Source organism: Homalodisca vitripennis, chromosome 2 (genome assembly GCF_021130785.1).
Source record: "Homalodisca vitripennis isolate AUS2020 chromosome 2, UT_GWSS_2.1, whole genome shotgun sequence".
Taxonomy (NCBI): domain Eukaryota; kingdom Metazoa; phylum Arthropoda; class Insecta; order Hemiptera; family Cicadellidae; genus Homalodisca; species Homalodisca vitripennis.
In genome coordinates, this window is record NC_060208.1 from 85,727,863 (window position 1) to 85,744,630 (window position 16,768).

General features: G+C 35.3%; 1 protein-coding gene across 1 annotated transcript in view; it reads left to right on the top strand.

Annotated features, from left to right (window-relative positions):
- Positions 1–639: 639 nt before the first annotated feature.
- Positions 640–16,768, top strand: part of LOC124356293 (probable anion transporter 6) — a 30,298-nt gene continuing 14,169 nt past the window's right edge. Inside the window, exons 1-4 of the mRNA XM_046807477.1 lie at positions 640–774; positions 5,732–5,931; positions 7,287–7,517; positions 12,268–12,355. Of these exons, the coding sequence (XP_046663433.1) occupies positions 753–774; positions 5,732–5,931; positions 7,287–7,517; positions 12,268–12,355 (541 nt within the window). The 5' untranslated portion in view covers positions 640–752. The remainder of the gene's footprint in view (positions 775–5,731; positions 5,932–7,286; positions 7,518–12,267; positions 12,356–16,768) is intronic.

Sequence of the window (16,768 nt, forward strand, 5' to 3'; positions counted from 1 at the left end):
TGGGTTCTTTGGCAGCACCGGCAAAGTTAACCCCTACGCCTACACTTCATCTGGCTGTACAATCTCTACGTCGTGTCAGTACAACTCGACACAATAAACTCTTATTTTAATACGTTAGACGTAATATGTGTCTTCTAAAATATTGCAAGAGACATCACTGCACCATTTAATGCATGTAATAACAACGTTCTTGTCAGGTAAACGAAAGGATCTGCATTAAAACCGGCAAAGCGAGTACTTTTTAAATATATCTTGAAGTAATTTAAAATTTACTAAGCCATAAAACGTATACCTACTCATAAGTTTTCAAGTTGTGGTACAATGTACGTTTGAGATAACCATGAAACGTTCCCGATAATCTATCTGTAAATAAATATCTGGCTTAAAATGACTAAAACTCTTTAATATAGCATGTATTGTATGCTTTTTTAGATTAATAACGCAGCAATGTAAGATATTTCACAAATAATTTAAATAAATGTAACAGTTTTCCCTATAACACGATTACAATGGCTTTTTCAGTCTTTGTTTTCCGCAAAGCTAAATTTACGCAACAGATGGTAGAACTGCTGTTAACTTTATAATATTTTCTCGCAGCATATGGTTCATATTGCAGTCAAGTATATAATTTATGTGTCATTCTGAAAAATGTAAATAATGTATAATTTTCATTTCAAGTTTAGGATTAGTTTTGTTAGTCATCACTGAAATGTGCAGCAGTTAATTCCAGTGAGCGGCAAGAAGTGACCAATATGGTTAAATTCTTAAAAAAGTGTAAGAAATACTAACGTGTATATTTTTGATAGTGTATGATTATTATCTATTTAAATGTAAGGATAATTAAGTAACCTTTCTGAATGTGGTAGCTAACTTAGGCAAGGTGTAGATTCTGTTCTGGCAAGATCACTTGTACAGAGATTCATCCTTTTATAGGTTTAAGATTCCCTTATTGATATAAGATATTCTGAGTATATGTATAAATAGTACAATCAAAAATATTTTACTCTAATATCCTAAGGAATAAAACACATTTTTTTTCAAATTTAGTAAGAAAATAAATTATTGGTTGATTAAGGAATAACGCTTATTAACCAGAGTCCTTTCTAAAATTCAACCAAATAATTCATAGACGTCATACAGAGGGAAGAACAAGAGTTAAATTTCCTTTTTTGTAAATAAATTTCCTAAATAGTTAGTAAAGGACCTTTCCGAGAGCCAGGACAGTCATCAGCTAGCTCTCATCGAACTCTTCTGTCTAAGATAAACCACGTTAATATAACCGCAGGCCTGGATCAGAATATCCGCATATACAGATATTGAACTGAAATCCATCAGTGAAGCAGAAAAAGGGTAACGAAGTTTTGCGGTTGAACAAACCGTAACAGTGGATATATTTGACACTTTTTTTAAATTGTGCTAAAGCGCTTGCAAGGGAGGTCAATCCCCAGCAAGATAGCAGCTTAGTGCGCTATAGTGACCGCTGATGGTGGATTAGAATTTTCTCCATCACGATAAAATGGTTTTATTACTCCTCGATTGAATTTTATTTCTCCACCTATCCAAAAGGAGCACTCGTAATTTCCTTAAGCAGGATATATGTTGTAAGATATTTGTAATATAGAGAAGCGTATTCTAAATACGCATATTCTGTTCAAAATATTGAAACAAGATATTTATTCATTAAATTACAATGTATAGAATACATAGAATTTTAGTGCGTTAGAGTCCCCGCAGAAGAGAGGTAATGTGGTCATAGCTGTCTAGCCCGGTTAAACTAACCCGTAATAGCAATAATCCTTAGAGAATATAGTAGACACTCTTTTTGCAATTAATTATGCTGGAAGTGATTGCGAGAGAGACAATTGCCCAGGAAGATAGAATTTTAGTGCGTTAGAGTCCCTGCAGAAGGACGGTAGTGTGGTCAAAGGTGTCTAGCCCGGCTAAACCAACCCGTAATAGTAATAATCCTTAGAGAATATAGTAGACACTCTTTTTGAAATTATGCTAAAGTGGTCGCAAGGGAGGTCAGTGATCAGGCAGATAAAATTTTTGTGCCTAAGAGTACATGTATCCATCGTCCTAATGTGAGCACTGATGGTGGATTAGAATTGTTTCCATTGAGAAATACTGGTAGATGACTCTCAAAATCAATTCGTTTCTATAAACAATCAAATTTTGACGTGACAACGTCTTAAATTAGGTTGCGGCTCGGAGTCACTCATGAAAAAGTGTAACGCCCGGTAACGTTACGATGCCCGTCCAGTGGGTCCGCCGCACGGGATCCGCACGGGATAAAGCAGATAACTGTGGGTCCGCCGCACGGGATAAAGCAGATAACTATGTTTATTCGTGAAAATGTGGAGTGCTTAGATTCGTCATTTACAACAACTACAACAATAAAGGTAAATAATTGTACACTGATATTTCATTATCGTAAACTATGATTGATTGATTAATTGTTAGATTGACACAAAAGTTGAGAAACTGAGTTTATAGGTTATGTCATACTATTGACAAATGTTGATAGTGTTAAGTAAATTATTAGTTTAAATCACTCTGCAATCAATCGTAATTCAGTCGATTGAGAAGAAACAGCGCGTATTGCTAGTCAAACATTTAAAATAACAAATTATAACCTCTAACCTGTCATAACAGTGCGACCAAACAAACGAACTAAACCGACCAATCACCACGCGCGGAGTTAGAATTTAACTGTGTTTAGCAAGAATTTCAAATTCCAATTTTAGTAAATGTTTTATTCAACTTTACCATTTACAATAACAAATTTTAATTAATTTCAAATTATTTACAATGTTTTAGTAAACAAAATATATTTCTATAGTTAAAAATTTGTGCAATTCTTATTTTCATTCAATTCCTTGTTCCTATTGTACAATTTAATAATATTCATATCAATAAATATTCTACCGAGAAAAAGACGTTGTCACGTAAAATCTTCGCCCGTAAAACCGACTTTACAGGCAACCATAATTTTTTTTACTTATAATATGGATGTTAATGTTCTCAAATTCACATCTATGTGTGAATCATACACATAATGTGTGACTATCATGTAGTTTTACATGTATAAATTTGCTAAAGAAAACCAATGTTAATGAATCTGCTAAATCTGCATGAGTAAGCTTTGCTTGATCATGCTAATAGTAAGGTTTTCGTGTTTTTTAGCAATGACAAACTTAGACGTAGTGGACTAAAAAATATTGTTTCTATGTTTAATGTTCATTTAATACTATGGATGATGTGAAAGAATATTATTATTCCAAACACTGACCAATCGGTATGTGTAAAAAAGCAAATAAAGTTTCGAGAACTGGAGTCCAGGTGTCATAACCTTTAGGTTAAACTTAATTTGTAAATGTGATCAGGAATCTGATAATGCCTAACTAAGCACCCGAAAATATCATTTCTTTAGCCTTTAAATAAAATATAAAGGCTAAACACCACCTGTTTTAACATGAGGTTGCAGAAACGTTACCAACAAATCAGCAACACATGGTAATGTACTCGTCAAAGTCAATAAGTTTTTTTTTGTATATTTCTGATGGAAATGATGTTGGCAAGGATAAGCATATGGAAGGAATTATAGGAATAGCTAGGTACTCAAAAACCTGCTGAATTCCATTACTCTATCTTCATCGAAGGAGTAAATGTAATTTCCTTAAGCAGGCAAGATTCTGACAGATATTTTTAATATAGAAAAACGTATGCTAAACTAATTAACAATTAATAAATTTGACGATTCTGTTTATACAATTATTGAAGTGATATAGATAAAATTACGGTATATGAAAATGGGAAAACTACTTCGTTACAATCATGTTTTAGAAAATTTAGAGGTTGAAAGTTATAGCAGATCAGTGAGTTTTTCATAGGATGATTGTTTGTGCTGGCAATCAGCAAAGGTTTGGTAGAGGCATATGCAGCAACTGATAGTATGCATGAAAAATCAAAGTCCAATTAATTCTAATAGCGCTGTTAAGATAATTAACTGATAAATAGAAGTAAATTTATAACAAATTTGAAGTTGTGTTTTCGGTTATAAGGGTCAAATTTCTTATATTATCATTGGAATACTTTAGTTCATAATTATTAATGGAGTTAAAAAAAATAGTCTTTAATTAAAAATATACGAGTACATTACTTACGGTTAAATTATATCTAAACTTAATTTAGTTAAATTGTTCTTAAGTGTGCAGTTATTGATAACTATACTGTTCTCAGTTATCTCTTCAGTATCACAGCTTGTAATGTTTAGGATGGAGATGTGTCAAAGGAATCAGTTCGTCTCACCAAATGATGATGTCGACTACAGTTGCTGTCCCGATAATTGTAAACGCAATACAATCATTCATGTAGTTTATGTCCTGTTATTAAAAGCTTCGAGTAGCTCAGAGACCTTCAAGACACTAAAGAAAAATAATTCTGGGTATTACCGAATAAATAAAACAACACTTCATCTACCTCAGATGCTATGCTGAGAGGCTTCTTCAAGGAAGCCAGCACTTAACGATTTGAACTGTACTGTGTTGTGAAAGGGAAAGTAAATCGTTTAGAATTTAATGAAATCCCTTAAATGAAAATGTAATTAATATATATATGTAAAACCTTTACAGGCCTTATCGAGATTAGATTCAGTACGAATATGGGGCACGTTGTTCCAAATTTGTATAAACCAGCTGGGCTGTCACAAGGCCATCGTAATTACTGTGTCGTTCGCTTGTTTGATTGATGAGCTGAACGTTTCAACTCGGGCCTGCGTGAGATATCATCAGGTCGGTAATAAACCACATTGTCTTGATAAACAGCAATATCGTATTATTTATCGCAATGAAAAATACGCAATGTAACGCGTACTTTTGCTACTATGAATAAGTGAGAACATGTGTCTGGTCTTATTACATATAACTTGCGGTCATCACGTTATGTAATGTCCGTCGTACATTTAAGAGATATCTGCTACAGGCATTAAATTCGGAATTATAAAGCAATAAAATCTTTGGGTACGAGATCTATCTCGTCATCTCTGCAGCGTACGTTTCAGGTGACACTCCCTGGCAATAATCACTTCCTAGAAAAGGATCTTATTCGGTCGTACCTAGAACAGATACAATTTCCAAAGATAACCTTTCTGATATCAGTACATAATTTGTAAACATTTCTCAGAAATTTGAGAAGCCAGGATTTCCTTTTTTTAGGAATCCTGGCATACGAGTCAGGCATATGATCAGACTATATTAAATTGGGGATGGTATAAAATTCTAGGAGAGGGTTAGTCCAGTGAAAGAGTATCTTCAAATTCGACAATCCTATTTTTACTTGAAAGAACAGGAAATGTAATCAGGAATCTGTTAATGCCTAAGCCCCGAAAATATCACTTCTTTAGCCTTTAAATAAAATATAAAGGCTAAACACACATATAAAATATAACCTATCACCGTCACAAAATGATGTAAGACTAGCAGGTATAAACAACCTGCAGTTAAGGAACTGGAATTTGTATACAAACATTGTTGGTATAATAGGCTTTGAAAAACTATACCAACAAAATAAGCTTATAATAGGCTTTGAGTTAGAATCTCAAAAAGCTTTGAAATATAAAGTACGTAATTCTTAGTGTAGCCTAAAGAGTCATTTAATAGCTATTTAGTAGTGATCGTTCAATATTCATTATTACTAGTCAAAAGCTTCCACTATCTCTTCTCTGTTCTAGGTTGTGTCCACATCCCACAACGATTCCTTGTGTACGGAATGCTATCTTTTGCATATATGATATGTCTCATGGACCGCCAAGCCTACTTCCAGACCATTTACACAATGGTGTACGTACCAACCCATGAGGTAGACTCCAAAAGTGACTGCCCAGCTATGTACGACAAAGGAAAAACCCGAGGAGCGCTGGCTGATTTCATGGTATTAATAACGTCTTAACTAGTGTTACCGTATTTTTATAACGACATCTTTTTCTTTGCACGATTTACACGAGGAAGAAAATATTGTATTCCTACGGAAGGATTCTTCAAACTGTACAGTATTGGAAAAGTTTGTCTACGGGGGATCTTCAAACTGTACAGTATTGGAAAAGTTTGTCTACGGGGGATCTTCAAACTGTACAGTATTGGAAAAGTTTGTCTACGGGGATCTTCAATCCCATTTATTGCTGTCTATAAAACGATGTGTTTGTGAATGTGGGCGTGCGCTTTATTATTTATCTACTTGTCCTGAAATCGTATCGTTGTCTGTTCGTCTGTACGATAAGAATTATAGTAACGGACTTGAAACCTAGTACATAGACTCAATTTGTTTCCAAAGAACTATCTTAATTCTGGGATCAAGAGATCAGGGCAGGTTTCCGGGACAGGTGCTACAAGTCGGTTTAATAGACTTTCGGTACGATTTGTCAGGTCTATCAATTTTACGTTTGTATTGGTTCATTAATTTTACATCAGTTTTGAATTTTTACGTAACAAATATGAAAATAAAGATATCAACTATTTTTTCACAATGTTTAATGGGCATAGGTTGAGAATTACTCTGGTGCTTTGTGTCATATTACAAACAAAGTAGAAACACACTACACCACGTGCCACGTAACAGGCCTTGCTGGTGTAAAATTTCATATATATATATACATATATCATAAAAACATCATACATACATACATCATATATCATACAGAAAAGAAATTGACTCAAAAATTACGCTCAGCGAAATACTATGGTTGGACATAGAATACTTTCCCCACGAAATCTCATGCAAAATTTAACCTCTTCAGGGAGTATGGCCAATTTGGGTACATTGGCTTTAACATTTACCTAAGCCAATATATACGTTGGTCCACATATAAAATAAAAGCCCAGATGGGACCAATAACATCTTAAACACTGTTTATTATTATTACTAGACTATTTTTCAGTCAGCTGTAACAGCTGATTTTCTGAGTCTCCACGTTGTGCCTCGAGTGTGTGATTCTTCATTTTGAACATCCCTTAGATGTATTTTTATGAAGGAAAGCCACGGAGACTGAGTTTTTCCTGATGCTTTATACTTTATTTTGTTGAGCCATTTGAATGGCTTACATAAGAAGTAATTATAAATAGATTTAAATTGAATTCATAATGCCTAAATAGGCAAATATCCTATAAGCCAAAATGTGGTCACAGTTTTAACGTACCACATATTTTAAAGAAAGGATTTTTGTGTATTAAATATTAGATATATTTGTTAATGTAATGATCTTAATTTCATGTTAACATATTCTATTGCAGTTCACGTTCTTCGGAGACCACAAACAGATGAGAGCATTGACACACGCTTTTTACGCAGGATTTATCGTCTCCACCATTCCGGCGGGCTGTGTGGCAGACCATTACGGTGGTCGTTGGGTGATTACTTTCGGGATTCTTATGAGTTCCCTCACCACTATGATGTACCCTAAAGTGGCTCTGCACGGCTCTGTCAGGCTGCTTGTGGCCAGACTCATCCAAGGTTTTGGGCAGGTCTGTGAAATCTCAGAACTTACTGGCATTTATGGTTTTGTGCTTCCCTGGCACAGAAATACTCAGTATAGTTATATCCAACCTGTCTGATATTGATAAGGTGAACTCCGATGAATATGATTAAATATAAATGAATATGATTTGATTTGAATGTTTGGTTAATCTCTAAACAAGTACAGTTTATGCTGCGAAAAATTCAATTCAGATTTGCCTTTTTAATAACATACAATATAAATTTAGAGCGGCTTGGTTAACTGAGATATGGAGCCCATTTCAAGGTTACTTTATTCTTCTGAGAGGCCACAAAAAAAAAGATCTTTGTTCTTTGTTGTAGGCATTTGTTTTGCTGCAACAAATTTGTATACGTGACGAGCAGAAATCTATATTAGATCGGGTTAACTGAGATGTGTAGACCATTTAAAGGTTCCTTTATTCCTCTGAGAGGCTCTAGTTGCAACAAATGTTTATACGTGACGAGCAGAAATCTATATTAGATCGGGTTAACTGAGATGTGTAGACCATTTAAAGGTTCCTTTATTCCTCTGAGAGGCTCTAGTTGCAACAAATGTTTATACGTGACGAGTAGAAATCTATATTAGATCGGGTTAACTGAGATATATTGACCATTTCAAGGTTCCTTTATTCTTCTGAGAGGCTCTAGTTGCAACAAATGTTTATACGTGACGAATAGAAATCTATATTAGATCGGGTTAACTGAGATATGTTGACCATTTCAAGGTTCCTTTATTCTTCTGAGAGGCTCTAGTTGCAACAAATGTTTATACATGACGAGTAGAAATCTGTATTAGATCGGGTTAACTGAGATATGTTGACCATTTCAAGGTTACTTTATTCTTCTGAGAGGCTCTAGTTGCAACAAATGTTTATACGTGACGAGTAGAAATCTATATTAGATCGGGTTAACTGAGATATGTTGACCATTTCAGGGTTCCTTTATTCTTCTGAGAGGCTCTAGTTGCAACAAATGTGTAAACGTGACGAGCAGAAATCTATATTAGATCGGGTTAACTGAGATGTGTAGACCATTTAAAGGTTCCTTTATTCCTCTGAGAGGCTCTAGTTGCAACAAATGTTTATACGTGACGAGTAAAAATCTATATTAGATCGGGTTAACTGAGATATGTTGACCATTTCAAGGTTCCTTTATTCTCCTGAGAGGCTCTAGTTGCAACAAATGTTTAAACGTGACGAGTAGAAATCTATATTAGATCGGGTTAATTGAGATGTGTAGACCATTTCAAGGTTCCTTTATTATTCTGAGAGGCTCTAGTTGCAACACTCTGATGCTTCTATGTGAGCAGCTCTGTTAACTGAGATATTTAGACCATATGGTTAGGATTGGGAAATGTTAGGAAATTAAGAAATCAAAATCTTGCAATGATGTTTGACAGCTGAAACAATTCAAACTTAAACCTTTTCCAAAAGCTCAAACTCAAGTTTTCATATATTTTTAAGCCTTACTTTAATATAAGCGAATTTATGAATGACATGGTTAAAATGAAGCTTACACGTCAAGTCTTTTTATATTTATAAAACAGCTAGGTTTACTAACCTCGTCTGGCTGACAGTTAATCTTAAATAATTCTTTACTCATGAAATATTAGAAAATGAACGTTCTGCTGCACAGTTGCTGTCCGGTGTACACAAAAACATCTTAAGCGCTACACTTATATTTGGATATTTGGTCCAGGAGATCTTTTGACAAAATATAACTGTTCAACTGTGACAGCGACATTTCTTCTGTACTGGTATTTTCTTTGCACAACAGACCTTTCAAATGAAGACATTCAACAATAAAAGAAGGAACTTCAGTGTCCTTTACAATGTAATTGCGGACATTCCTAAAATTGTCATCAACAGAGAAACTTCTGACCACTATGGCCAAGTGATTATAATTAGTGGGACTCAGATACAGAGGGAGCACAAAATTACCAAACCCATAAGAGACACAAGGCCAGAAAACATTGCTCTCTTTAACCTATCTCTTTCAAAAGAAAGGTGGAATTTTCTGAATTTATTTGTGACTGGTACACATATAGTAAATGCTTAACTCTTTCAATTTAATTTATTCACCAGGGTGAAATCATACCCTATTTCTTTATTATCATAGGAAAATAAAAAAATATCAGAAAAAGCTGAAGCTTCAAAAACAAGCGAGTTATAATTAAATTTTCATGAATGTAATGAAGGAAACGTTAAGACACCATCCGATCGGAATCGCTACCCGCACCTCTCCCACATTCCCAGGCTCCAGACAATCCTAAGAGGCCTTCTCTACAGAATAAAGACTCAGTAAAGCTGGCAGCATAAACCCCAGAACATTATACCGTAAATCATTCTTGAATCCAAGAAATTTCCAGTATATGCGGTTTTCAGAACCTTTTCAGGGACAAAATCAGACTGACATCGCAGAGCAAATATTGTAGAGTTTAATCTATTCTATAATGAATTGTTGTAATATTTCCACCCCAAATCCTGATCTAAAAGTACGCCTACACGTGTCAGTTTGATTTATTTATAATCCAGAAAATTGAGTAGGTGGTCTTAATTTCATCAACAATGAGACATTCTGTTTTGGACGAGTTAACAAATAATGTATTCATATGAAACCATTATTGCAATTTGTCATAAATAAATAAAATATATCTATTGAGAGTTGTTGGATTTATATGTTGGATTATTATACTTGTATCATGAGCGTAACGGGTGTCGAAATAATCTATATTCTCCGGGTTAGATTTAAGAAAAACAGGTAAATCAACTATGAAAATGAAAAATTAGAGAGGACCTAATATTGAGCCTTGGGAAACGCTTGTTTTAACAATAGAAAAATGGGACCGATAAATCTTACCCTCATGAGTGAACAAACTAAACTCGCACCACCAGAAAGGATTGAGATGAGTTTAAAATAATACCGTGGATACAAAAAAATTAGGTTTACTTGAGAGAATGTGATGGTCACAACATCGAATACTCGATTAAGTACACAAAATCACCCTAAAGCATACTGTGATAAAATATGTTTGATAATTGAAGGTTTTGCATCATTGGTACTTAGGAATGGCCTGAAGCCAAAATGTATTGATAGAGGGTCGTATTTCGATATAAAATAACACAATCTCCTGAATACAATATTTTGGATATCACTGATGTAATTAATTTGGGTTTGTAAGAATTTGAGTTGGATTCAGAGATACATTTAAGGATTGGGAATTGTTTAGATATTTTAGGTTAGTTGGAAAAATCGCTTGAGTTATCGAATTATTAAAAAGAAAACTAAACTAGGATAAAGTTTTTGCACATATTATTTAATAGAATTTAAGATAAATCAAAGATATCTGTTAACTTTATGTTTCTTCATAAATTAATTGCTTCAAATATCTCAGGCATTATTATTTCTAAAAATAAAAAGGAATTTTAATTAACTGGGATATGATTGTATTAAAGTGGGCAGGCATTCATGTTAGTAGGCGTTGTTTTTTTTCAGAGTATCAGCCACATTTATAAACATATTGTTAAAAAACGAGGTTATTTCTGATGAGCTAAAAATTGTTTGGCCATCCACTTCCAGCCCACATAATCCAGGGTCTCAACGAACAACAAGGCCAGATCTACTAGAGTTTTAACTGGATTTCTATTAGTCAACATAGCATTTTCAACAACTCTTGACTTTGAGCCATTAATAAATTCCCTATGCTGTTTCTTAAGTAGCTTGTATTGAATCTTGAGTTCTGCGAGTACGTCAACCTGAAGAAAATAAGCATCCCTTAACCTATCTTTACTGCGAAAAATGTCTTGGGTTAGCCATTTTGTACATAGACTTGTTTTAGAACGGACTTTAATAAGAGGAAATGCAGAGTTGAAATGGGTAACAAAGATCTCCATGCAATGAGAGAACATCGTCGCATCAGCTGCTGTTTGCAGAAAAACATGTTTACATAATTCAGTGAGCAATAGGTTTTAAAAATAAGTTTCTCCTTGCGACTAAATATTGGGACAAATTTAGTGCTCTCTTTACTAAAGGAGACATTTAATGATGGAAACTCCTGATCTTTGTGATAAGGCAAGCAGAAATTATAGACATGAGCCTTTACTAGATGCCCAGAAATGTTTGCGAAAACATTTTCTTCTCGGAACTTCCTCGTCTGGACACACGAGTTTTTCCCGCAATCATTGGTTTTAATGAAAAAACACACAACAACAAATCGACGAAATCTTCAGAAACCAACGAAAACTTCAGGAGGGCGATATTTAAGTTGATATTATTGTTTTATTATTTTCCTTCACCTATCGTGTGAAACCTCATTAAGAGCCAATTGGGTAATGATCATTTATTAAATGCATACCTTTCTCACTGTATACATAAGACTTTCAATAGTCTGTATTACGGGTATTTGGTTTTTATATATAATTAGACTAGCAAACAACAAATAGAGCAAATATAATAATTAATTTAGTAAAAAATAATATAACTGAGAAGCAAACCGTTACTTCAAAATGAATTCAACTTAAAGTACAAGTGTGTGTTTTACTCATGGTATGAAAGTCTTCTTAGAGTCGCGGTATTACCGTTAAGAGCTACCGGAATCAATCCAATTAAATAAAGTTTGTTAGTAGTGTAATAAAATAATTTGAACTATTTAATTTCTACAATATGGTTCCTCTTTAGGAAAATATTCCTTTTTGTGATGGTATCTAGAGGAGAATAAAACAAAGCTTATGTGTTCAGGGTTTGGTGTTCTCCAGCACGTACTCACTACTGGCACAGTGGACACCAAAGTCCGAGAGAGCCAGATGTATCGGAATAGCCTTATCAGGTAGGAAAGCAGTCGTGTTTACTTCCTTTAACAATTAGAAAACATCTTGTTGACATCAAAGTCCGAGAGAGCCAGATGTATAGGAATAGCCTTATCAGGTAGGAAAGCAGTCGTGTTTACTTCCTTTAACAATTAGAAAACATCTTGTTGACATCAAAGTCCGAGAGAGCCAGCTGTACAGGAATAGCCTTATCAGGTAGGAAAGCAGTCGTGTTTACTTCCTTTAACAATTAGAAAACATCTTGTTGACATCAAAGTCCGAGAGAGCCAGATGTATAGGAATAGCCTTATCAGGTAGGAAAGCAGTCGTGTTTACTTCCTTTAACAATTAGAAAACATCTTGTTGACATCAAAGTCCGAGAGAGCCAGCTGTACAGGAATAGCCTTATCAGGTAGGAAAGCAGTCGTGTTTACTTCCTTTAACAATAAGAAAACATCTTTTTGACATCAAAGTCCGAGAGAGCCAGATGTACCGGAATAGCCTTATCAGGTAGGAAAGCAGTCGTGTTTACTTCCTTTAACAATAAGAAAACATCTTTTTGACATCAAAGTCCGAGAGAGCCAGATGTACCGGAATAGCCTTATCAGGTAGGAAAGCAGTCGTGTTTACTTCCTTTAACAATAAGAAAACATCTTTTTGACATCAAAGTCCGAGAGAGCCAGATGTACCGGAATAGCCTTATCAGGTAGGAAAGCAGTCGTGTTTACTTCCTTTAACAATAAGAAAACATCTTTTTGACATCAAAGTCCGAGAGAGCCAGATGTACCGGAATAGCCTTATCAGGTAGGAAAGCAGTCGTGTTTACTTCCTTTAACAATTAGAAAACATCTTGTTGACATCAAAGTCCGAGAGAGCCAGATGTACCGGAATAGCCTTATCAGGTAGGAAAGCAGTCGTGTTTACTTCCTTTAACAATAAGAAAACATCTTATTGACATCAAAGTCCGAGAGAGCCAGATGTATCGGAATAGCCTTATCAGGTAGGAAAGCAGTCGTGTTTACTTCCTTTAACAATTATAAAACATCTTGTTGACATCAAAGTCCGAGAGAGCCAGATGTACCGGAATAGCCTTATCAGGTAGGAAAGCAGTCGTGTTTACTTCCTTTAACAATTAGAAAACATCTTGTTGACATCAAAGTCCGGGAGAGCCAGATGTACCGGAATAGCCTTATCAGGTAGGAAAGCAGTCGTGTTTACTTCCTTTAACAATTAGAAAACATCTTGTTGACATCAAAGTCCGAGAGAGCCAGATGTACCGGAATAGCCTTATCAGGTAGGAAAGCAGTCGTGTTTACTTCCTTTAACAATTATAAAACATCTTGTTGACATCAAAGTCCGAGAGAGCCAGATGTACCGGAATAGCCTTATCAGGTAGGAAAGCAGTCGTGTTTACTTCCTTTAACAATTAGAAAACATCTTGTTGACATCAAAGTCCGGGAGAGCCAGATGTACCGGAATAGCCTTATCAGGTAGGAAAGCAGTCGTGTTTACTTCCTTTAACAATAAGAAAACATCTTATTGACATCAAAGTCCGAGAGAGCCAGATGTATCGGAATAGCCTTATCAGGTAGGAAAGCAGTCGTGTTTACTTCCTTTAACAATTATAAAACATCTTGTTGACATCAAAGTCCGAGAGAGCCACATGTACCGGAATAGCCTTATCAGGTAGGAAAGCAGTCGTGTTTACTTCCTTTAACAATAAGAAAACATCTTGTTGACATCAAAGTCCGAGATAGCCAGATGTACCGGAATAGCCTTATCAGGTAGGAAAGCAGTCGTGTTTACTTCCTTTAACAATAAGAAAACATCTTATTGACATCAAAGTCCGAGAGAGCCAGATGTACCGGAATAGCCTTATCAGGTAGGAAAGCAGTCGTGTTTACTTCCTTTAACAATTAGAAAACATCTTGTTGACATCAAAGTCCGGGAGAGCCAGATGTACCGGAATAGCCTTATCAGGTAGGAAAGCAGTCGTGTTTACTTCCTTTAACAATTAGAAAACATCTTGTTGACATCAAAGTCCGAGAGAGCCAGATGTACCGGAATAGCCTTATCAGGTAGGAAAGCAGTCGTGTTTACTTCCTTTAACAATTAGAAAACATCTTGTTGACATCAAAGTCCGAGAGAGCCAGATGTACCGGAATAGCCTTATCAGGTAGGAAAGCAGTCGTGTTTACTTCCTTTAACAATTAGAAAACATCTTGTTGACATCAAAGTCCGGGAGAGCCAGATGTACCGGAATAGCCTTATCAGGTAGGAAAGCAGTCGTGTTTACTTCCTTTAACAATAAGAAAACATCTTATTGACATCAAAGTCCGAGAGAGCCAGATGTATCGGAATAGCCTTATCAGGTAGGAAAGCAGTCGTGTTTACTTCCTTTAACAATTAGAAAACATCTTGTTGACATCAAAGTCCGAGAGAGCCAGATGTACCGGAATAGCCTTATCAGGTAGGAAAGCAGTCGTGTTTACTTCCTTTAACAATAAGAAAACATCTTGTTGACATCAAAGTCCGAGATAGCCAGATGTACCGGAATAGCCTTATCAGGTAGGAAAGCAGTCGTGTTTACTTCCTTTAACAATAAGAAAACATCTTATTGACATCAAAGTCCGAGAGAGCCAGATGTATCGTAATAGCCTTATCAGGTAGGAAAGCAGTCGTGTTTACTTCCTTTAACAATTAGAAAACATCTTGTTGACATCAAAGTCCGAGACAACCAGATTATTGGAATAACTATAGCAGGTAAGGAAAGCAGTTTTGTTTACTTCCTTGATCAATAAGAAAACATCTTTTTGACAACAAAGTCCGAGACAGCCAGATGTATTGGGATAACTGTAGCAGGTAGGAAAGCAGTTTTCTTTACTCCCTTTAACAATAAGAAAACATCTTGTTGACAACACAGTCCGAGAGAGCCAGATGTATTGGGATAACTGTAGCAGGTAGGAAAGCAGTTTTCTTTACTCCCTTTAACAATAAGAAAACATCTTGTTGACAACACAGTCCGAGAGAGCGATATTTTTGAACAATCACATTGGCTATGAGTTCAGTTTTATCTGCTATTTTTTGTTTAGTTCTGAGCATAGGCGTAATTTGGGGGTGGCAAGGGGTGGCAGTTGCCACCCCAGAATTGTGGAGCCCGGTATTTTGCCACCCCAGAATTTTGAAGTAAATGTCTAAATAATTTACATATAACTTACTTAAAACTGGAAAATACAAGTCTACCAATAGGGAACCTTTTAACTTTATCAATTCTCCATTAATTTTGCTTAGTTTAGCACAGAAAGATAGCACGTCTTTTAAAAACTTGTAAATCATAAACTTAAAATGAAATATTGGTGTAGTAGAATTTACGAAATGAAATAAGGAACATTAAATGCGTGAAGAGCGAGAATGAGCAATGTAGGCTGCTTCTCGTCTGCCGTCTGGAAACGGCAACTCTGTAATACACAGTTGGCGAGGGAGATTTGGCAACAGGGCACCTGTTGTAGTATATTGTCTTTACAGCTAGAAGCAGACAACGTCTGTCGTGTCGCCTGCCTACTTTAACCTTACTCCTCAGTAGATGTATTCGATTAGTGCAGTTGCAGTACGATGTGAATTACATTTCAAGTGAACCGTCGTATGATTGCATGGACTAAGAGATGGTAAGTTTAGTTCAGTTATTTCTTATTTCGTAGGTTAAACTTAGGTGTTGGTCAGTTTCTGGAGTTTCCCCATCTTTGTTTACATCCAACTAGGCCTAATGCTGAAAAATAGAAAATCTTTTTACTGACTAGATTTCAATAAATGGCCCCCAAAAAACATAACCTCAACTTCTAACTTTATTAGTTCTGCCAGTTAGTTCTGCATTGTTACGGTTATGGTTTTAGTTGTTTAAACATTTTATAGGTGTAATTGGTTGGTATAGGAGAAGTTTTTGCATATATAAGGGAAGTAGCTTGTTTTATAGTACGGTATGGAATACTAGGTTTATTTTTGTTTGTTTGGCCACCTAAATGCTTTTACCGATGTCATATAACCTCACATTTAACGCAACACTACTTTAACCTATATATGTAAAAATAACAACGATACCATCCAATCACCTGAAATTAAGTAATTTCAGCTTATACCTCTAATTAGGTTATGTTACTGTCATTTTAATAACTCCCGCCTTCCTGTGTTTGACAGCTGTTTTTGCAATGCCGTGGCTGTCAGGCTGCAGACGTTTGTGTCGAAGAGCCAATGACTAAAAAGGTCATACAAAATAATTAGTAAACATCCAGATCTTTTATGGTCTTGCAATTATTTAAAATACATGTTTTACAATCAACTCGTAGAGTAAGGCACTAAATGAACTTTATCTTTAGGCAAAAAAAGATTATGTGTAATAAAAATACCAGATTAATAGCAAATTTTAAACTATTTCGAAA